Below are 23,215 nucleotides of genomic sequence, written 5' to 3'. Positions count from 1 at the left end.
AAATGACTATGCTCGCACGTGTGCTGCCCAATCCAATCCAACGTGTAGACAACTCATATCTCAGTGTGCATTCACAATACCACCACCCTGTCCATACCCATCTAAAGATCAAGGGGTTCTTAAGTCTAGAAGGCCATACTCTTGTAATGTGGGTTTGGATGCAAATGGATTTTGACACCTTTTTGTGATGAAAGTCTACATTTTGTTACATACCCAAATTCTTATTCAAACTTTCTATAATATTTTATCTTGAATCATCAATAAACGTTTGAGGCATCACAACTCAACTTGATCATTAAATGTTCAACACTTGGATTGTCTCAGTATTGCTTGATCACATTTACCCCTTAAACCACTTATGCTCAAGGAACATTAATTGTAGTGTGTGTGGTGGAGTAGATAAATCAAATAAAGTTGATTCCTCGTCCTATAGATTGAACTATTCATGCATTTGACCACAAGTATAAGGTTTTCAAGTTTCTCAAACAACTTTTCCCAAATCTTGTGATATGTAGATAAGTTTGCTTTGAATGATCGTGCCATATAGTTCCTTTTTATACAATACGTGTTTATAAAGCAATACCTTAATGATGCAGTAACCTATTGAGTCATTTAGTTAGGCTCGTGAAATTGATCAATACCTTCGAAAATCTTTGTAATTTCTATAGACTTGAACAAGTGATGCAACCTACTCTAACATGAGGTGGATCTAATAAGGAAGGGTTAAGGAGATTTAAAGCTCCAAAAGGAGATGGAAAAATGAGATGTGGCAGGTACTTCAATGTGCTAGATCTACCAAGGAAAGAGTTAGAAGATTGAAAGCTCCAAAAGTGGATGGAAAAATAAAGTGATGTAGAACTTCAATACAAAGGAGGGAGTTACGGTAATTGTAGCCCAAAGAATCCGTAGTAGTACTTCAATAGCAAAGGAAGGAGTTATAGTAATTAAAGGCCAAAGAAGCCAAGCTAGAGGATTTGATGCTACAACTAAAGAAGGAAGTGGAAGACCTAAAGAATAAAGACAAGAAGTCCACAATGTGGTGGAATATGTGCCATACCTCTGGCCATTACTGAGTGCCCTCAAATAAAATATCATGTTGTATGTAAAAGGAGTGTGCATGATATCTTGAAGTGATTTTTCATGAAGGGGTTTTGGAAGGTGCAACAAATCCAAGGTATGCAACCTACTCTGATAGAGGATTATTTAGTGTCCCCCAAAAATTGTCTACACTCCAAGCTCCAATTGTATAATGCCACGCATGATGTATGCAACTAATCCTTACGCTTAAGCACCACCCAAGATTCTAAGGACAATTTCCCTGTTCTTTAGATGTGGTGAATGTGGACATGGTCAAAATAGGTGCAAATAACCAAAGAAAACTCCTCCACGTAAAAATTATCCCACCTCCAATGATCATTTCATTGAAGTCCTTTCTGGAAACAAATCCTTCTAAAATCTATCGCTAAAATTTGCATATCTTTATCCTTTTCAAGCCCCTTTTCCCATTCCATTTCTCAACTCTTTCCCCGTTTCTATAAAGAACCTATATATATCCCCTTTAAAAATGCTATATCGTCACTAGGCATATTGGAATCACTTTTTTCAACAATCAACATATGCTATAGAAGTAGGAATCTTAGCCAAAATTATTAAGAATATTCTTCTTAAAAAAATTAATTAAAAAACATTGCATTACCCAAGGATAGCCCCAAGAACCACTCAATGCCAAAGGTACCCACTCCACCCCTAATGAAAGGGAAAGTCTTGTCTTGAGTACACCCTCTCAATCATCAAAATTCTTCTTGCCATCTCCCACTAGTGAAATACATACCCTCCAAGATTACGCTCCACCATTCTAACAAAAGTTAATACTATCCACACCATATCTTCCTCCTATCACTCACACTTTGTGTGCATCCCTTTTCCAACCCTTGTATCATTAGTAATTAATATAACAAGAGCCATGACCAAACCATCTAGCCATCCTAGTACTTCTAGCACAAGTACATCTAATTCTAAAGGGGTTGCATTTAATGAAGTGCAAGCTACAAGGATACCATGTAGAATTTACAACCACCCCACCCATGCCCACAAGTGCTACTCTTTCAATGAAGGTGCTATCTCCTACGGACCTTATCTCTAGTACAAGCCAAGATGTGGGCTTCTTATTGGAATAGGCATTCCGAAAGAGCACTCCCAAGGCCACCCTCAAGTACTCATGTGACCTTATAGCCTAATTGTACGAGTTTAATTTTCATGTATTTCCCAAGGAGAAATACATTTTGCTTTCTTGGCCAAAACCCATGCCATGTGAACTTTGCTATATCCTCATCATGCGATACACTTGAGATCACAAGTGTTGTATTAAGAAATGCACAAATGGGACAACAATGAGAAATTTGACTATCATGAGAATTGAGTCTCATTGGACTTTAGGTAGTTATTTGTCATTTATCTACCTTTTGTGAACAAGAAAATTACTTTATAGACACAAACTACAAAGTGATCATAATATGTATGTTCAATTACGTATGGTTAAAGTAAATGATATGAGGATGTTTTTCCTATTGGAATCACTCTTACAGTTGAAAAAAATCAAATCATCGATAAAAGTTTTTTAGTTAATCATGTGATCTATAAAACTTAAGTGTACTGATCAAGGTGGATCTAAGACCTTGACTTTGGTAAAAGTTAAAAGCATTATCACAAAAGTCTTGGGTTCAATCCTCATTGACTAGAGTGGATGTGTATCCTTGTACAAATTATCGACAGTGGGGTATATGAGTCAAGCCAAGTATAAATATTCGTTTTCTAGTAATTTCAAACCTTCCTTCAAAAAAAAGATTTTAAAGTACATGACAAAGATTGATCTTGTGAACTTACATAAATTGATATGGATGTGATGTGAATAGAGATAATGAGATGTGAGGTGAATAGATGGATGAGATATAATGTCATGTGAATCAGAATGTAAATGAATGATATGTGATAAAAATGAATATGAATATATATGTGAAGAATAGATGTGAATGTATATGTGAAGAATGAATGTGTATATGAAGAATGGATGTGAATGAGTATGTGAAAGAATGGATGTGAATGAGTAGTCTGTGTCATTCTCTTTAAGTCTTGTATAAGAGAACTGGTATGTTATCTAAAATAAATGGGCATCTTGTATAAGGAGAACTAGTATGTTGCCCAAAATAAATGGGTCTTGGATGAGGTAGCCCCAAATGACTTGGAAGATTCTTTTCTATGTAAATGTGTAAGATAAGATCAATTTGGTATAATTATCTGACCTGTTGGGAGTTGCAAAGCACGGTTAGGAAAAATGGGAGAAACTACTGACGGTGATAGACGAAAACCATAACAATAACCACACCCATGGGAGTCTTGCGTGACCTCAAGGTTAACATCACCTTGAAACACACCTTCAAAGTGATACAAGCAAACTGATGCGTATGGTATATTTAAGAACCTCCACACATAGCAACCACATCCCATCAGCAAAGACGGAAACCTTTTCAATTGTCTATGAAATTAACCATACATAAATGCAATTGGAATTTGACACTTTGATCTAGCCAAACATAAGCACAAAAAGCAACCCAACAATTCCGAAAATATCAACATGCAGCAGCAAATCAACACCAGGTTCAAATTCACTCCACCTAGGGGTAGCTGAGAGGACCGTACTGCCACTCTTTTGGACAATATCAGAGGCAATTGGAATACTTGTGGATTTCATGATGCAAGCCATGCAGGAAGCTCAACAACCAACGTAGCTGCACACCTTGCCACATTGAAAGGCATGGGGGACACATCCAAGGATGCAGTTCAGTCCATGTTAAGGCCATGACCCGAAAACCTGGGCTAAGAAATGCAGGACTCCCTAATACAATCGGCACAGGGTCAGCCCTATCCAGCGCCAACAATTACCTCCATGATATAGCACAAGATGGTAAACCTACGGACAGCATTCAAGAATTGAAGCTAGCAACTACTCCATGGTGGAACAGCACAATATTCTCCAATATTAGTGTGGAGACCACTCATGCTTTCAAAGTACAGAGTCATTCACAGTACAACCACAAAACAGTAATGTCTATCTAGAGATGGCTGATCCACCCACAGACGTTGGTACTCCAGAAGCTTGCATCTCTTTTAAAGCTGAAGCAAGCCAGTCCAAGCCTTCATAAAGGCCTTCACCTCTTGGTGCACATGTACCTTGAATATGCCACCTTCTATTTCGGAGGTTGAAAAGGCCAAAAGCTTCACATACCTCAGCAGGTGACATGGCTCCTTTCTGCCCAAAACAAAAGGTGTCACAAGAATACAACTAGAGAATAGGGGACTACAGTTAGGAGATGACAGGGGGCTGAAGGTGTACCATGTCTTGCTTATTTGCAAATACCAATATTGCACTATTCCTCATCAACGGATCGTTCACAATAGCCTGCACAAAAGCACCACTTTGAATTATATTAATAATGAGTCGAGGAACAGGACCTCTCTCCACTGGACCTCTGTTGAGAGATCAACATGGTATCTAACCCCCACCGTGCCTCCCTCTTTCAAAAAAGCCTTCCGGTCAGACAATATGAGAAGCAATTCAAGTACTCATCAAAAGCAATTTTTGAGCCCCTATAGAACTTGAATGAATAATCCAAGTTCTTTTACAAGCACACCTATTCTTCTTTGCAGGACAACCCAAGACAACAGCTCCTTTTTAACGTGTAGCGCATATTTGCATAGAAACCTGTTTCTTACCTTACAAAACATGTACAAATTTTTTTTGTTTCTGTGCCATTTTCTCTCTTTTTTGGGGAGCTGTTTGATCTTTCACATTTAGAGACAATCCAAAGTCTAGACATTATTACATTGGTGATGCTTTATTCTTTATTATGCAACCTGTAGCATGCCTTGGCATTTTCGATAGATCTTGAATGATGGACCATATTTCATGTTTCATACACATGTGCAGTGTTTTAGATTAATTTCAGTGTTTTCGCATCACTTTTAAACCTTTTTACATGGTTTGCACAAAAATTGCATTTTTTGTATATACCACACTAAAATAAGCTTCGGACTGTGCAGCAGAAATAAGACAGAAATCAGAGAGCAAAAAACTACAGAAGAGCAAGAGAGGAGATGTTACAAGTATATTCGGTACAACAAGTGTGGGGGGGCAAGAGCCCTATATATATGGGCATGGGGCAGGATTTGGCCAGTAGGAACAGGCCGACAGCGCCCAAGGAAAAGCCCACGACTAGGACAAGTCTAGTCGGCCAGCAGAAGTAGTGGTCGGCTGGCCCACAACCAAAGCAGCCTGGTCGGCTAGCAGAAGTAATGGGCCCCTCCTGGCCCACAAGTCGGCCAAGGAAAAACAGCTCCCCCACAACAAGCAAACAACTGGAAAAAATGGGAAAAACAGAAACATGATCTACGAGTCCTCATACAGGCGGGCACACCACATCACTGGCCCTCACTCCCTACAATGTAATATGGTAGGGACAGGAGATGACTGTTAACACCCCCTCTGAGCTCCTAGATGTGGAACCAAACCTAGTGAACTAGAGTGCTGACGGAGCATCTGCTGAGGTGGAGACTTCATGAAGAGGTCCACCGCATCGTCCTCCATTGAACCAAAAAAACTACTAAGATGTCACCAACCAAAATCTTCTCTCGAACAAAGTGATATTGTATCTCTATATGCTTGGTTTGGGCATGAAGACCAGGTTCCAAGCAATAGTTATACAACTCTGGTTGTCGCACTGGATGAACGTGGTTTCCTTCTGCTGAAACCCAATCTCACCAAGTAACCTCCTAAGCCACACCACCTCGCAAGCAACACCACAAGTAGCCCGATACTCTACCTCACTAGAAGACAAAGAAATAGCTGGCTGCTTCTTGCTGCTCCAAGAAATCGCTCCTGAGCTAAGGGTAAAGCCATATCCTGAAGTAGATCTCCTCATGTATGGATCTCCTCCCCAATCAGAGTCACTCCAGCTTCGGGGTCTGACTCGGTCCTTTGGTCCCCCTCCAGTGTCATAAAAGAGTTCAAGATCCTTCGTACCATGCAAATACCGCAAGATCCGCAATCTTGCGTCCCAATGAGTCTTCAAAGGTGTCTACATAAATGAGCTACGCAGCCCCACTAGAAAACTCAAGTCCAATCTCATGTTCAGCAACCAAATCAATGAACCGACAAGTTTCCGATACAAGAGGCATCAACCTGCTCACAAGAATCATGTATAGTAAGTTTGGTATTCGGGTCCATCGGAGATGAAATAGGCTTGTAGTTCTCCATCCCAAAGGCCTCCAACAACTCATGAACATATCGCTATTGAGAAACAAAGAACCTTCTCTGGGTCTGCCAAATCTCCAATCCCAAAGAGAAATGGAGTAAGCCTAAATCCGTCATCTCAAACTCCTCTAACAAGGAAGCCTTCACCACCGCAATGTGCTCCACATGACTGCCAATGAGTACAAGATCATCCACATAGAGGATAACCAAAGTGACCATACCATGTTCCCGAAAGAAATACAAGTTTTGAACTACAACTAATCTCTAGAAACCCTACTTCTGAAAGACAGTATCAATCTTCTAGTTCCAAGCCCTTGGAGCCTATTTCAGACCATACAAGGCCTTCCGCAAACTGTAAACCATACCTTTTCAGCCCGAAACCTCAAAGCCAGGAGGTTGCTCAACATACACCTCCTCCTACAAGTCACCATTTAGGAACGCAAATTTCACATCCATCTAATACACCGTCCACTGTTGATGAGAGGCAAGGACAAGAATTGTTCGAATCAGGGCCAACCTAGCTCTTGGTGCAAAAGTGTCCTCATAGTCGATGCCTGGGCACTAAGCATAGCCCTTAGCCACAAGTCTAGCCTTGTGCTTATCCACAGACCCATCAGACTTATTCTTGATTTCATAAACCCACTTGACACCAATGCTTGACCGTTTCGATGGCCTCGGAACCAACTCCCAAGTCCCATTCTTCTCTATGGCCTCTAGTGTAACTTGGTTGAACACAATGCTAATCAATACACTTAAATACACTAAGATTTGAAGGACACTTGCTCATATACAAGAAGTAAATTGCTGAATTAACAAGAGACACACAATGAGCCGGAACGGCCGACCCCTCCCTTGAGTAAATTGTATTACTATTGGACAAATTCAATACATAGCTTCACGGGCATCCATTGCCAAATCCTCCATGCCAATGCATATGAAATTCAGCATTTAGAAAACAATGGTATGTCGATCTAGATCACCAAGGAGCTGCCTTGATGCCCGGCCCGACTTCAGTGCCCATATTCTCTACCATTGGCTCTATGTTCTACCAAGCAAGGTAGCAACATCTTCAAGAGCACATAGGACAAGAGAAATACTACACAGGGCGGCTAAACAAGGAGTCCTGCCCTTCTACTGAATAAGTAATGACAACACATTGTCCAATTAGCTTACCAGTCTTCATAGAAGTTGTTGCAAGCGGAAGCCTTCGCGTTGGAAGCTCTAGAAGTGTTGATATCTTCGATTTGCCGCAATCCTTCGCGACAAAAGTCTTCAAGAGGATGAAGGGAACCCTGGGAAAGCTTCCCCTATGGTTCAACTTGAGAAAGGAAGGCTGAAATTAGGGTTTTCAGCAAAAAGACCAGAAATTACAGCAAAAATGAGAGCTGTTTTGCTGAATTTCAATCATTGGGAGTGAGTAGGAGAGTGATTAGCACTTAGAAACACTCTAGGAAGCTTGGAAAACACCCTAGCAAGTTGGGTATGGCTATGGAGAGCTTGGAAATGGAGAGAAATGGTGAAAAAACAGAGTTTTCAGCCTCCAAAAATCCTCATGAAGAGAAAACACGAATTTCTCTTAATAAGTAAGTGAATTGGGGTCCAATCAGGTGAAGGGACATGGGGAGATGCCCATTTATGAGTAAAAGGGGAGGATCAGGTCCTGGACATTGAGTCTTGTCCGCCTCGGGATTTCAGTGAGTGTGAACTTGAAAGCGGTCATAATTTATAAGTGACTTTTGGGCGCCCAAACTTTAATAAAGTGGGAACGCACTCACTTAAATATTGGCCAAGTCCTAAGGGCTATTTGAGCCTAGACTGGGTAATACTTACCACCTGTTCACATGCCACACAACCATGTCAGCAGACAGTTTCACACGCACGGTTCACGGGCGGGCGTCCCCTAGTCCAAAACTACACATAGGTCATGCAGGCATGAAAACAGCATGCAATTTCATTTGCAGGCAAGCACATAAAGATGCTATGCAATGCAGCATTGGCATGAGCAATTTCCGTTCATGAAACCATATAAGACCAAGCGTTTCCAGGCAAGTATATGCGATACCAGACCCAATGGAAAGTCAATTCTCTAGGCGTTTCCGAGCATGTACACAAAGGCACAAGTCCCAGCGGAAAGCCAAGTCCTCCCGATATTCCGGGCATGATAACGTCAAGTCCTAGCGGAATATCATATCCAACTATACACCATGACACGTGTCAATCACATGCATAGGCACATTCCATAAGCCATGGACACCAATCCAATATGTACATAGTGTGAAAGCAAGAGTGAACCATTCGGGTGGCCAAATGGTGACATTCTCCCCCGCTTCTAAACAGTTGTCCGCAACTGAAATGCATCCAAATATGCCTGTAGTAACTGCGGGCAATCTCCAAAGAACTCTTCATCTACCCATTTAGCATCAATGGGAAGATAGTTCTTAAACTTCACAAGGTAACGCCTCGCAACCTTGCCTGCAGCAAGCTTGCGTTCCTTGTGATACACAATCTGCTCTGGCTGCAAGATCTCCTCAAGGTCATCCACTTTTGGTGAATCCTCAATGACCATTTCATTGGGCTCCGGCCCCACATACTTGCGAAGGAGACTCACATGAAAAGCATTGTGTATGTGCCAATGACTAGGTAATGCCAATCTGAAAGCCACTTCATTGATCTTCTCGATCACTCGAAAAGGCCCATAGTACCTGGTTGCAAGCTTAGGATATGCACCCTCTTTGCCATGCCTCTTTGCAAGTCTTGCTTTCTCAAATTTCAACAATACCCAATCATTCTCTTTAACATCCAATTGCCTTCTATGCTTGTCAACAGCCTTTTTATGCTTGTCTTATGACCTTGCAATGGTTGTCCGCACCTGAGCAAAAGCAATATCCAAGTCTCTTACATACTCATCAGCTACAAATATCTCATCCTTTGTGCGAAGGATGGGTGGCAAAACCACCTTACCATAAACAATCTCAAACAGGGCCTTTCCCGTAGATGCATGTACTGTGTTGTTGTATGCAAATTCCACAAGCGGTAAGTACTTCTCCCAAGAAGACTTCTGATCCGCCACATAACATTTCAAGAGATCCAATACAGCTGAATTTGCAGCTTCACTTTGCCCATCCGTTTGAGGGTGATAGGCTGATGAGAAGTCCAATTTGGTGCCCATATTATCAAATAAGACCCGCCAAAAGAGACTTATAGTCCTGGGATCTCTATCCCCCACAATGGACTTCGGCATTCCATGATGTTTGAACACTTGTGCAAGATATATTTTAACCATATGCTCAGCTTTGATGGTCTTTTTGACCGGCAAGAAATGAGCTTGCTTGCTAAACCTGTCCACAATTGTCCAAATTGCATCATTACCCTGTTGGGTACATGGCAAGTCCATAATGAAATCCATTGTAAGACTTTTCCATGGCTGCGTGGAAATAGGCAATGGCTGAAGCAAACCTGGTGCCTTTTGCCTATCAAATTTGACCTTTTGACAGGTGATACATGCACGTACATGTGCCTCTATGTCCTTCCCAAGGTGGTTTCAAACGTTATGTACTGTATGGATCCGTACGTACTGTACGTTGTTTGGTACGGGAAAAAATTTTAAGGTACGTAAAAATACGTACCATTGGTAAAAATACATAAAATCTCAGAAATTTCAGCCACCTACATAAAATTTCAGTCCATATCCACATTGACATATAATTTTATAAAACTTTCGAAATAGAGACACAACAAGGTCAAAAACCTACTAATTCAAAAGTGAGAAATTAGAATCACAAAGTCGTCAATCATACTTAAGTTAATCGTACTTAATACTTAATACTTATTACTTAAGACAAGTCACATTGTCACAAGTGAGTCGTGACAACTCGCAATTCACATCAAAAAATGATGAAATTTGAAAATGAGTCTATGAATAATGACAAAATGTGCCATGTCCATACAACAGCAAATCAAAACTAAGGTAATCCAAATCAAAACTCATCATCCGATGAGGATGATGACCCTGGAGAATCAAGCATATAACCCTCCGTGATGACATTGCCCTCGTCATCATACTCAGGCCCTGTCATCATGGGCACAGGTGGGGTGGGCTGCCTTAGATGTCCCTGTCCCTGCCTCTGCATCATCCTGCTAGGTAGCGTGAATGAGGCGAACGGCCTCATTCGCACGTGCTCGAGGAGTCTGAATAGGCAGCTTCCCTCTCCGGGGGCCTCTCCGGCCAGAACTCTCTGCATCTGCAGGTCCCTCATGTAGCTGAATTTTATAAGCCCGAGCTCTCGATCTCTTATGCTGCTAGAAACTTCCCAAATCCCTCTATTTTTGAGGTGAAATCAAAGGCCTTTTGGCCAATTTCGTTTCAGAACTGTGTAACTCATTTGGGGGGGGGGGGGGGGGGGGGGGAAGATATACAGCCTTGGAAGCTCTGTTGAGCTTGGAAAATTTGGGGGAAGTGCCAAAAATCAGGCCCAAACTGTAATTTTTTGTTTTTTTTTTTACAGGTTTAGGTCAGGTTTGACCAAGTTTGACTGTCCAGAAGTGGAAAAATCAGACCTGATCTGTTCATTACTGTTTTAGGACAGTTTTGGGACAGTTTTGACATCTGTTTGTTGAGGAAAAGTGAAGAAAAACAGTAAAATACAGAGCTGGACAGAAATTCCAGCAAGGTGTTTTGTGGATGCAAAGTGGTCTTTGACAAATCACATTAAGTGGGAGTGCTTCCGCTTAGGAAGTACTATTTTGCGAGACTTTTTTGCAAGAGTCTTCTTTCAACTAAAGCAATGGCTTCATCCTCCCAAGTTGAGACTTCTCAAGGCGGGAGCTACACCATTGAAAAGTTGGAGGGCCAGGTGAACTTCAACTATTGGAAGGAGCAAATATATGGCATGTTGGTCATCAAAAAGCTTATCAAGCCAATCAGGCTACAAGGCGTTCAACCCGATGATATGGATGATGATGCATGGCTGGAACTTGATGATCTTGCCAAGTATACAATTTTGTTGTCCGTGTCAAAGAATGTCTACTTCAATGTGGCAGGTGAGACTACCGCGTGGGGAGTTTGGCAAAAGCTGAGCAGTCTTTATGCAAAGGAAAGTGCAAGCAGCAGGGTGTACTTGATGAAAAAGATCTTTGAAATGAAGATGAAAGAGGGTACACCAATGGGAACTCATCTCAATGAGTTCAACGGCCTTGTGAGCAAACTTATTGCTCAAAAGATGAACATTGATGAGGATATGAAGGCTGTTCTATTGCTTTGCACACTTCTCGAAAGTTGGGATACTTTCGGGACAGCAGTGAGTAACAGTGCTCTTGCTTTTACAGGCTTGTCATACACTGATGTGGAGAGTTCTCTTCTCACTGAGGAGATGAACCGAAGGAACAATCAAAGTGGCAAAGCCTCTAGTGCTTTGAATGCACGTGGGAGATCTCAATCAAGGGGAAGAGGCAACAATGGTAAGTCAAGGAGCAAGTCCCGCTCAAAGAAAGATATGGAATGCTTTTATTGTGGCAAAAGGGGACACATTCAAAAGTTTTGCTTCAAATGGAAAGTGGACAAGAAGGCAGGCAAGGTAGAGAGCAAAGGTGAAGATGCAAATGCAAAAGATGTAAAAGGCAAACGCAAGAGCAGTGTGAAGATAGAAGAGCTTAATGCAGTGAGACAGATGGTGCTATTGTACCTTATGTTCCTGAACCTCATGTTCTTGAGGTTATATCATTCCTTGATGTGCTTTTCTTGTCTAATGTGAATACACACTCACTCATTGCCAGTGATTTAGCAGACAAGCTGGATTGGATTGTTGACTCAGGCGCATCCTTTCATGTGACTCCTTATGAGGAGAGTTTTGTTACGTATTCCAGTGGGAATTATGGATGTGTTTATTTTGGGGACAACCATGCTTGTCAGATCACTGGAATTGGTGATATTCAGCTTGCTTTTGCAGATGGTAGTAACTTTATACTCAAGGATGTCAGACATGTTCCTATGCTAAAAAAGAATTTGATAAGTACAAGGCAGCTTGATGATGCAGATTTCTACACTACTTTTGGTGGGAAACAATGGAAAATCAAGAAGGGTCAAATGGTATATGCCAAAGGACCGAAGATTGACACTTTGTATCATCTTATAGCTTCAGATGTCGTTAGACATTCTCTTGTAAATGCAACCGAGCTGCCATATATTTCACTGTGGCATGGCCGGTTGGGACACATGAGTGTGGAATGGAAACCTTGGCCCGTTTTGGTTACTTGCCTTTGTATAAGTTTGCTGATTTGTCTAAGTGTGATCATTGTATTTATGGACGGCAAACTCAGGGTCCACATTCCAAGCATTTGTCACTTAGGAGTTCTCCAATGGATCTTCTTCATACTGATGTGTGTGAAATGCCTCAGTTATCTTTGGGGGGAGCTCGTTATATGATGCCACCCGTAAGGTGTGGGCAAACCCTCTTCGCTTGGAGAGTGAGGTATTTGGTATTTTTCAGAGGTTTCTTGCTATGGTTGAAAATCAGACCAGCAAGAAACTCAAGTGTTTACGCTCCGATAATGGCGGGGAATACATGTCAAATGCTTTTCAAGAGTTTTGTGACAGTAAGGGTATCAAAAGGGAGTTACCTCCTCCCTATAATCCCCCCCAAAATGGTGTTGCAGAGCGTATGAATCGAACCATTCAAGAGAAGGTTTGAAGTATGTTCTCACATGCTGCGTTACCCCATGGGTTTTGGGCTGAAGCTGTGCAAACAGCTGTTCACTTGATTAATAGGTCACCGAATAGGACAGTGGGACTCAAAGTGCCTGAAGAATTATGGACGGGAAAGCCTCCCTCATATAAGCACTTGAGAGTGTTTGGTTGTGTTGCGTTTGTGCACATACGCAGGGAAGATAGGACCAAACTTGATCCCACGTCTCGCAGATACATCTTTTTGGGCTATGGTGACAGTGGTGAATGGGGTTATAGATTGTGGGATCCCGAAGCTAAAAAGCTTATACGCAATAATGATATCATTTTTCATGAAACATGCATGTATAAAACAGCCCCAAAGACTCAGGAAGTCAGAAGGGTTATTGATGAAGATGATGTGCATCATAGACAGCAAAATCCAAGGGCTGTACAGCAGCAAATACAGCCCCAAGAACAGCCCCGAAATTCTACAGAAGAGGCTCATGTTGAACCTCAAGAGGTGGCAGAAGTGTTGTCTCAAATTCAGCCACAAAATATTGAGCGACAGAACATGGAAATACAGCAGGAAGAGGTGGTACAGCCACCTATTTTTCCACAAGAGCAAGCTGGACAGCCAGCTCCAGGTGCTCCATGGGTCAGAAGGTCTACCCGACCAACTCGTCCTCCAAACAGGTTTGTTCCTGGGGTTGACTTTGTATTGCTTACAGATTGTAGAGAGCCCTCATGCTTTAAGGAGGCTATGCAGAGGGATGATCATTTGAAGTGGGAGAGAGCCATGCAATCTGAAATGGCCTCTCTGAAAAAGAATGCAACATGGGACTTGGTGTCTTTGCCTGCAGGGATGAAGGTATTGCCATGCAAATGGGTTTACAAGCTTAAGGTAGCACCTGCAGACTCCTCACCTAAGTATAAGGCACGGTTGGTCGCAAAGGGTTTCAAGCAAGAGAAGGGGATTGATTTTGATGAGATCTCCTCACCTGTGGTCAAAATGACTACATTGAGGGCTGTTCTTACTTTGGTTGCACATGATGATATGGACTTATTCCAGATGGACGTGAAGACAGCTTTTCTTCACAGGGATCTCCATGAGGAGATTTATATGCAGTAGCCAGAGGGTTTTGCAGTCAAAGAGAAAGAGGGTCTTGTCTGTAAGCTACAAAAGAGTCTCTATGGCTTGAAGCAGGCACCCAAGGAATGGTATCATAAGTTTGATGCCAGCATGGATGAGGGGAAGAGTCTCTCTACTCCTCCATATGTGAAACTTTCACACGATGACAGCCCTAAGTCAGATGACGAGCGGGCTGCCATGGCCAAGATCCCTTATGCTTCCGCAGTTGGTAGTCTTATGTATGCTATGGTTGCTACAGAACCAAATATTGCATTTGCAGTGGGAGTTGTTAGCAGGTTTATGGCCAACCCTGGCAAAAAACATTGGGATGCAGTGAAGGGTGTAATGAGGTACTTGAAGGGTACTCAAGATATGTGCATATGCTATGGTAAGTCAGATGCATCTATCCAAGGATTTGTGGATGCAAACTATGCAGGTTGTGCAGACAGCAGACGGTCTACCACGGGTTATGTTTTTACATTCACTGGTGGTGCAATCTCTTGGACTTCTCGTATGCAGAAATGCATTGCCTTGTCTACCACTGAGGCAGAGTATGTTGCAGCCGCTGAGGCATGCAAGGAGGCTTTATGGCTTTCTCATCTAGTGGGAGGTTTGGGTATTTCAGGAGGGATTCCAGTGTTGCACTGTGACAGTCAAAGTGCTATCATGTTGGCTAGGAACCCTGTGTTTCATGCCAAGACTAAGCACATTGATGTGAAGTATCATTTTATCCGTGAGGTGCTTGATGGTAAGCTACTTGAGCTTGTCAAAGTGCACACAGATGATAGCTCTGCAGACGTTTTGACAAAGAGTCTGCCCTCAGAGATGTTGGGGTAAAGGCATAATGCCCACCCTTATAGTGTGTACAAGCCCATAAGTTATAGTACATAGTACACTTAGTACTTTTAATGTACTAAGTACACACTGTGTACTAGTGCAATATACATGTGTGATAGGGGAGTCACACACTCATGATATCTTCATGAGTTGACTTATCCCCACAACTCTCTCTCTCCCTTGTTCTTCTCTGTGTATGTCTCCCACATGAATGAACTCTAACCCTAATTCTAATCCTCCCACACAACTGGTATCAGAGCCTGCAGGTCGACTAGGGGTTGACGCTGAGTTTCTTCAGAAACGCGTAGCTGAAGCTGGAGCAGGCCCGTCCTCTCTGTTTGATCGAGCAAAGAAAGCCCAGGCTGCCTCGAACTGCAACTGAGGAAAGTCACTACGCAGAAGAAACTCAACAAAGCGAGGAACAACCCCTACCGCAATGACTTCTTGAATTGGAGGACTGCGCTCAATGGACAAGAGCTTTCAGAAAGTGAACGCCAGGCGTCAACAGCAGCGCTAATCGTGTAGCGCTGCTGGCAGAGACGGCGAAGGCAGCATAGCGAGCGTCCATCGAATACTAGGCCAGCGAGCGAAGGTGAGCGTTGGGCGTAGGCTGACTGCTGGGCGTGAGCGAAGGCGAGCTTTGGTCGTCGGCTGGCTATTAGGCAAGTGGCGCTCAGTAGCGAGCGCATAGGCGAGACACGCTGCGGACCAGAACCAGGATAGTCTGCGTACCAGAACCAGTCGAAGCTGGCCTAAACGTGGGTATTCTGCGCAAGGAGGTCACCGTACGCAGCAACGTGATGAAGCCACTGGACCCGACGGAGGAAAGGCTGGTTACCAACCAGCGTGCTCTGCCCTTCGCCGCTCATTAACAACACCAGCAAACGCATCATCTTGATTGGAGCAGCCATCAAATCTGCAGCAAGAAGTGCTCCCCCCCACCTCCACAGAACAGCAGCAGCATCATCACCCCTTTTCCTGCAACAACAAAATTCAGCCTGCAAATTGAAGAAAAATCAAAAATTACAAGGTATTTTCCTCAATTTTTTTTTGGGATTTGCAATTGAGCAAGTACAATCAACAATTGAGCAGGTACAGGTGTCGAATTGCTCAATTTTGAGCAAAATTGGCAAAATTGGGTGACATTGGTCACAATCAGGATCAATTTGCAGGAAATTGGTCACAATCAGGATCAATTTGCAGGAAATTGGATGTCGAAATTTGGGGCTTTTGATGTAATTGTGCAATTAAGCACTCATACATGCTGTATGATGTGAAAAATCGCACATTTGGGCAAAATTGCAGCAAAATTGCAGTGCAAATCAAGGGGCTTTTGTGCCGATTTGGTTGATTTGCATGCAGGCAATCGCATTTGATGCTGTGGATAATGTGCTGATGCCTTACAAGCACTCAATGTGCCTGTAAATCAAAGGGCTTTCATTATTTGGATGTATATGTGGCCAGGGGGAAGCATCGTGAACACTCTGGATGCCTTCATGTGCGTCAATGTACCATGTATGATCAGAAATTGATCTTAAATCAAGGGGCTTTTCAAGTTCGTATGCTTGTTGAGCTTGGCAAAGCAGCAGGCAAGACATTTATGCCTTGAATCCTCAAAAATCAGCTTGCAGTCAAGGGACTTTTGCCCAATTTCTGTTCGGGACTGTTTTATGCAGTGTTCGGGACTGTAAAAGTCTGATTTTTACTCATTTGGACAGCCAGGAGAGCATTTATTGCTACTGTACCTGCTGGTACAGATTTGGCACAGCTTTGTGCAAGTTTTGGTGTGGCTGTACACTGTTTTGAGTGACCAAAAGGCTCAATTTCAGCTGCTGTACTTGCCGGTACAGGTTTGGTACATCATTGGTGAGCACTTGGTACTGCTGTACAGTACTTTGGAAGGGCAACAGAGCACATTTAAGGTGCTGTCCAAAATCTGCAGCAACCAGATTTTGGTGATTTCATCACATAAAGTGGGAGAAAAGTTGCATTTGTGCTTCCGCAGTGGGAGATAAAGCTTGGGAGAACAACTGTGAGCACTTTGTGTGCTTTTGATGCAGTGTTTGCACATTTTGCAGGGAGTCAGGCATTGACAGGTTGCATTTTGCTATGGCAACCACAGGTGAGAGCTCTTCATTGCTTCATATCAAGAAGCTTGAAGGCTCGCATAATTATGATATTTGGCAAACCCAGTGCTACAATGTGTTGCTCCAGAAAAAGCAGCACAAGCCTATCAAAGAAAGGGGCGTAATGCCCGCTTCTCTTACTGCTGAAGAGTGGGAAGATATGGATGAGCTGGCAAGATCTACTATCATGTTGTCTGTGTCAGACTCATTACTTTTTAGCATTCGTGAAGAGAAGACAGCTTGGGGAATGTGGCAGAGATTGCAGACTTGTATGCCCAGCAAAGTGCCTCAAGCAAAGTGTATTGGTTGAAGAAACTCATAGGTCTTCAGATGAAGGAAGGGGCGTCTATGACAACCCATCTAAATGAGTTTAATGGTATTGTCAGCCAGGTCATTAATCAAAAGTTGGCAATGGACGATGAGTTCAAAGCCACTTTTCTGTTATGCACTTTGCCAGAGAGTTGGGACACATTCAGGACAGCCACTAGCAATTCGCATGCTATGCTGTCATATGCATATGTTGAGGGTGCTCTTCTTCAAGAAGAGATGAACAGGAAAAACAACTCTGTTGGAAAGTCCAATGCAATGAATGCACGTGGGAGATCCCAGCAAAGGGGTAAAAGCCAAGAAAGGTGAAGGAGCAAGTCTCGCTCCAAAAAGGATTTGGAATGCCATTATTGTGGCAAGAAGGGACACATTAAAAAGCAATGCTACAAATGGAAAAATGATCAAAAAGAAAAGGGAAAAGGCAAAGACAAAGAGAAAGATGAAGCCAAAGATGTAAAGCCAAAGGGCAAAAGTGGAGTCAAGATTGAAGAAATCAATGTGTCACATGCAGGTGGTAGTGAGGATGAGGTCCTATTTACGTCTTCACTTGATGCCCATTCACTTCTTCCAGGTGGTCATGGTATGCACTCATGGATCATTGATTCAGGTGCCTCCTTTCATGTCACAGGTTGCAGAGACTTGTTTGTCAGGTATACTGCTGGCAATGAAGGAGTGGTTTATTTGGGTGATAACCATGCATGCAAGATTCTTGGCAGAGGTGATGTGAGGCTTGTGTTTTCAGATGGCTCACAGCTTATGCTCCATGATGTCAGGCACGTGCCTGAGATCAAGAAGAACCTGCTTTCTACTAGACAGCTTGATGATGCTGATTATGTTACCACATTTAGTCGTGGAAAGTGGAAGATTAGTAAGGGCTCACTGGTTGTTGCCAGAGGCTCTAAGGTGGACACTCTTTACTTTATGCATGCAGGTGTTTGTCACCATGCTAATGTAAATGCAACCGAGCTGCCGGAAATTTCTATGTGGCATAGCCGGTTGGGACACATGAGTGTCAAAGGAATGGAGCAATTGTCTCGTTTGGGTTACTTGCCTTCTCTAAAGTTTTCAAGTTTTCAGTTTTGTGAGCATTGTATATATGGTAGGCAACTACAGTGCCCCCACAAGAAAGCTCTTGGACAGAAAGATGCTCAGTTAGAGCTTGTGCATACAGATGTATGTGAGATGCCTCAGCTTTCTTTAGGAGGGGCAAAATACTTTGTCTTTTATTGATGATGCCACACGCAAGGTGTGGGTCTATCCTCTTCGTTTGAAGAGTGATACATTCTCAGTGTTTGAGAAGTTTGTTGCTCTTGTTGAGAATCAAACTGGCAAAACACTGAAGGCTTTGCGTTCCGACAATGGTGGAGAGTATATGTCCAAACAGTTTCAGGACTTTTGTGATGTTAAAGGCATCAAGAGGGAGCTCTCTACTCCTTATGATCCTCCACAAAACGGGACAACAGAGAGGATGAACAGGACCATTCAGGAGAAGGTCCGTTCTATGTTGTCACATGCTGCGTTACCTCATGGTTTTTGGGCTAAAGCTGTTATGACAGCCGTTCACCTTATAAACAGGTCACCTAACACGAGGCTTGGTGGGAAAGTGCCAGAGGAAGTATGGACAGGGAAGCCTCCGTCATACAAGCACTTGAGAGTGTTTGGTTGCGTTGCGTACGTGCACATACGCAGGGAAATGCGCACCAAACTTGATCCTAAGTCTCACAAATGCATATTCCTAGGATATGGTGACAGAGGTGAAATGGGGTATAGACTTTGGGATCCTGTGAATAGAAAGATCATACGCAGCAATGATGTCATTTTTGATGAAACATGCATGTATAAGGAGCCTGCAAGGCAACAGGAGCCTGGCAGAGTCATCTTTGATGATGATGGACATCATGGACAACAACAAAGGGCTGTAAATCAGCCATTACAGCAGGAAAACCAGCCCTTAAATGGTGCTGAAAATGGTCCAAATGGACAGCCAGAGATGGCAGAAGATATCCCTATGGATATACCACAGTTAGAGGAGATACCGGGCATGATATTTCAGCCTTATGGCATGGAACAGGAGCCACCAATGGGTGATATGCAGGCTGGACAGCAACCTGCAAATGATGGTCATTGGGTACGGAGGTCCACTAGACCCTCCAGAGCCCCTGACAGGTTTGTTCCAGGGGTTGACTACTTGATGCTTACGGACTGTGGGGAGCCCTCATGTTATAAGGAGGCTTTACAGAGGGCAGACAAGGCTCTTTGGGAGCGTGCCATGAAGTCAGAGATGGATTCTCTGCACAAAAATGAAACATGGAAATTGGTGCATTTGCCTGCAGGCAAGAAGGTTTTGCCATGCAAGTGGGTTTACAGGCTCAAAGTTGCACCAGATGCAAAGCCAAGATACAAAGCCAGGTTAGTGGCTAAGGGCTTCAAGCAGGAATATGGTGTGGACTTTGATGAGATCTTCTCTCCAGTGGTCAAAATGACCACACTTAGAGCTGTGTTAGCTTTGGTTGCACATGATGATCTGGACTTGATTCAGATGGATGTGAAGACTGCTTTTCTTCACGGTGATCTCCATGAGGAGATATATATGCAGCAACCAGAGGGTTATGCAGTGAGTGGAAAGGAGAAGCTTGTATGCAAGCTGAAAAAGAGTCTTTATGGGCTCAAACAGGCACCAAGGGAATGGTAGCATAAATTTGATACATTCATGAAATCCCAGAAATTCAGGAGAAGTGACATAGATCACTGCTTGTACACCAAGAAAGCTTTGGATGGCAGTCTATTGATCCTCATCTTGTATGTTGATGATATGTTGATTGCCGGGAAATCTCGTAAGGAGATGGATACCTTGAAGCAGAGACTGCATCAAACCTTTGATATGAAGGATTTGGGTGATGCAAATCACATTTTGGGTATGCGGATACTTCGGGACAGAAATCAGCATGTGTTGTATTTGTCTCAGAAGGAATACATTGGCAAAGTTTTGCAGAGGTTCAATATGGACGGGGGGAAGAAGACTAGTACTCCTTTGCCTCCATATGTGAAACTCAGTGCTATGGACAGCCCACAATCAGATAGAGACAGGGCTATATGGCCAAGATTCCGTATGCTTCAGCTTGTGGCAGTCTCATGTATGCCATGGTTGCTACTAGGCCGGACATTGCATTTGCAGTGGGAGTGGTTTCTAGATACATGGCCAACCCTAGCAAGAAGCATTGGGAAGCAGTGAAAGGTGTCATGAGATACCTGAAGGGCACACAGGATATGTGCATATGTTTTGGCAAACAGGATGCATAAGTGCATGGTTACACGGATTCGGATTATGCCGGTCATCCAGATAACCGGAAGTCTACTACCGGTTATGTATTTACATTCACAGGAGGTGCTGTGTCATGGATATCCAGGATGCAGAAGTGCACTGCCTTATCTACTACAGAGGCCGAGTATATTGCAGCCACAGAGGCTTGCAAGGAGGCATTATGGCTATCTCGGTTAGTGGTTGATTTGGGTTATACAAAGGATATTCCATTGTTGCATTGTGACAGTCAGAGTGCCATCCAGTTGGCAAAGAACCCTGTCTTTCATGCAAAGACGAAGCATGTGGATGTGAAGTATCACTTCATCAGAGAGGTGATAGAGAACAAGCAAATTCAGCTTGTTAAGATTCATACGGATGACAACCCGGCTGATCTGTTGACAAAGAGTTTGCCTCCGGAGCGGTCTGCTCATTGCAGACACTTGATGGGCATTGGATGAGGCCAGTTTCAGCCTTGATATGGCCTTGTATATTATCATGTACATGCTGATTTTTTCTTTTCCTTTACTTAAGGGCACTTTGCCTTTAAGTGGGAGGTTGTTGGGGTAAAGGCATAATGCCCACCCTTATAGTGTGTACAAGCCCATAAGTTATAGTACATAGTACACTTAGTACTTTTAATGTACTAAGTGCACTATGTGTACTAGTGCAATATACATGTGTGATAGGGGAGTCACACACTCATGATATCTTCATGAGTTGACTTATCCCCACAACTCTCTCTCTCCCTTGTTCTTCTCTATGTATGTCTCCCACATGAATGAACTCTAACCCTAATTCTAATCCTCCCACACAAGAGAAGCATGCACATTGTATCAAACTCATGGGTGTCGGATAGGCCATTTGTCTTTTCTTTTGGCCTGTACATTGTTGTATTTTATACATCACTTTTAGGCACATTGGCCTTTAAGTGGGAGATTATTGGGGATAAAGGTCCATTTATGCCTAGACCCCTATGACACCCTTATGTGTGTACATACTTGTACTTAGGGTTTTGTACCTTTCTAATATAAAACATGAGGGGTTGTGGTGTGTACCTCACCACTCTCATTTTACACACCCACCATCGTGTGTTCTTGCTCTCACTCTCTCTCGCGCTCACTCCCTTCTACTCTCACAATAAGGAGTTTTAGACTGCAAGGCCTTAGTAGGGCATTTGTTCAACACATAGTTTGCGCACATAGTTGTCTCTAACCAAAAACCATGAGGTAAATCTTGGGCTTTCACCATACATCGTGCCATCTCCATGAGAGACCTGTTCTTCCTCTCAACCACACCATTTTGCTGAGGTGTGTATGTCACTGTACATTGATACCTTATTCCATTTTCAGCCATATATGCATGAAATTCCTTGGACATATACTCATCGAACGTAGGGTGCCAACTTTACATTCACATGCATTTTCAACCATGGATACGAAGTGCTTAAATCACATAAAAACCTCTGACTTCTGCTTTAATGGATACACCCAGCTATATCTGGAGTAATCATCAATAAAAGTGACAAAGTAGAGATATCTCCCAATAGATGGTGTCCTCGTAGAACCACATACATCACTACGCATAAGCTGTAATTTCTTAACATCTCTCACAGATCCATCCTTTGGAAATGATGTCCGATGCATTTTACCAAGAATACACTCCACATACATGTCTAGTAGGGGTCTCAAGAGTTGGCAACTCAAACACCATATCATGCCTTTGAAGGCGTAACAAACTGCCATAATTCAGATGGCCAAATCGTGCATGCCATAATTCTGCATCACTCATAGCACTAGTCGTAGAGACTGAGCAAGCACCATGCTGCAACTTCTCAAATACATCCATCTTATATAGGCTATGAAACAAGGTACCTGAGGCAATGATAGAATAACCATCATTTCTATCCTGAACTGTACATCTGTCATCCACAAATTTCACCGTCAAGCCTAACAAGGCCAAGGCTGAAACTGACAGCAAGTTCTTCTTAATGCCTGGCACATATAAAACTTTCGAAAGAGTAAATGCGTCCCCATTTACAACAGTGAGCACAACTCTACCAACTCCTTTGATAGGATATGAGGAACCATTTGCACATGTGACGGTTCCGGCACTTGGGAAAGATTCCACAGATGAGAACAAACTTTTTTGTGAAGTAATGTGTTTACTAGCACCACTATCAAAGTACCAAGCATCCGATTTTGCCACTGACATGCATACATCATGAACAGAAGGGTCATAACTGCAATGTACAGTCCATGCCCAATCATCTTGAGCAAAGCTTGCAGATTCCTTCTTCTCTGCACTTGGTGCAGATGCATCAGCCCCACAGCCATGCCCGATTCTTTCTTTTTCTCCTTCTCTAGCCTTTTCTTGCACTCATGTATGTAGTGCCCTGGTTTCCTGCAATAGTGACACTTGCCCTTCTTTTTAGACTTATCACCTTCTTTCTCTGAATCCTTACCTTAGAATTTTGAGTTTGGCTTATAGCTATCATGCGAAGAAGCTTTACCTTTGCCTTTCTGATTGG

At 42.9% G+C, this 23,215-nt stretch overlaps 1 protein-coding gene across 1 annotated transcript in view; it reads right to left on the bottom strand.

Moving 5' to 3' along the window:
• Window positions 1-3,718: 3,718 nt before the first annotated feature.
• Window positions 3,719-23,215, bottom strand: part of LOC147618743 (uncharacterized) — a 37,911-nt gene continuing 18,414 nt past the window's right edge. Inside the window, exons 5-6 of the mRNA XM_086773790.1 lie at window positions 4,391-4,456; window positions 3,719-4,306 (exon numbers count right to left, since the gene is read on the bottom strand). Coding sequence (XP_086629916.1) covers window positions 4,106-4,306; window positions 4,391-4,456 — 267 coding nt within the window. The 3' untranslated portion in view covers window positions 3,719-4,105. The remainder of the gene's footprint in view (window positions 4,307-4,390; window positions 4,457-23,215) is intronic.

This window comes from Cibotium barometz, chromosome 34, assembly GCF_041138505.1.
Source record: "Cibotium barometz isolate CiBa-2024 chromosome 34, ASM4113850v1, whole genome shotgun sequence".
Classification (NCBI taxonomy): Eukaryota; Viridiplantae; Streptophyta; class Polypodiopsida; order Cyatheales; family Cibotiaceae; genus Cibotium; species Cibotium barometz.
This window is presented reverse-complemented; position numbering and strand designations above follow the sequence as displayed.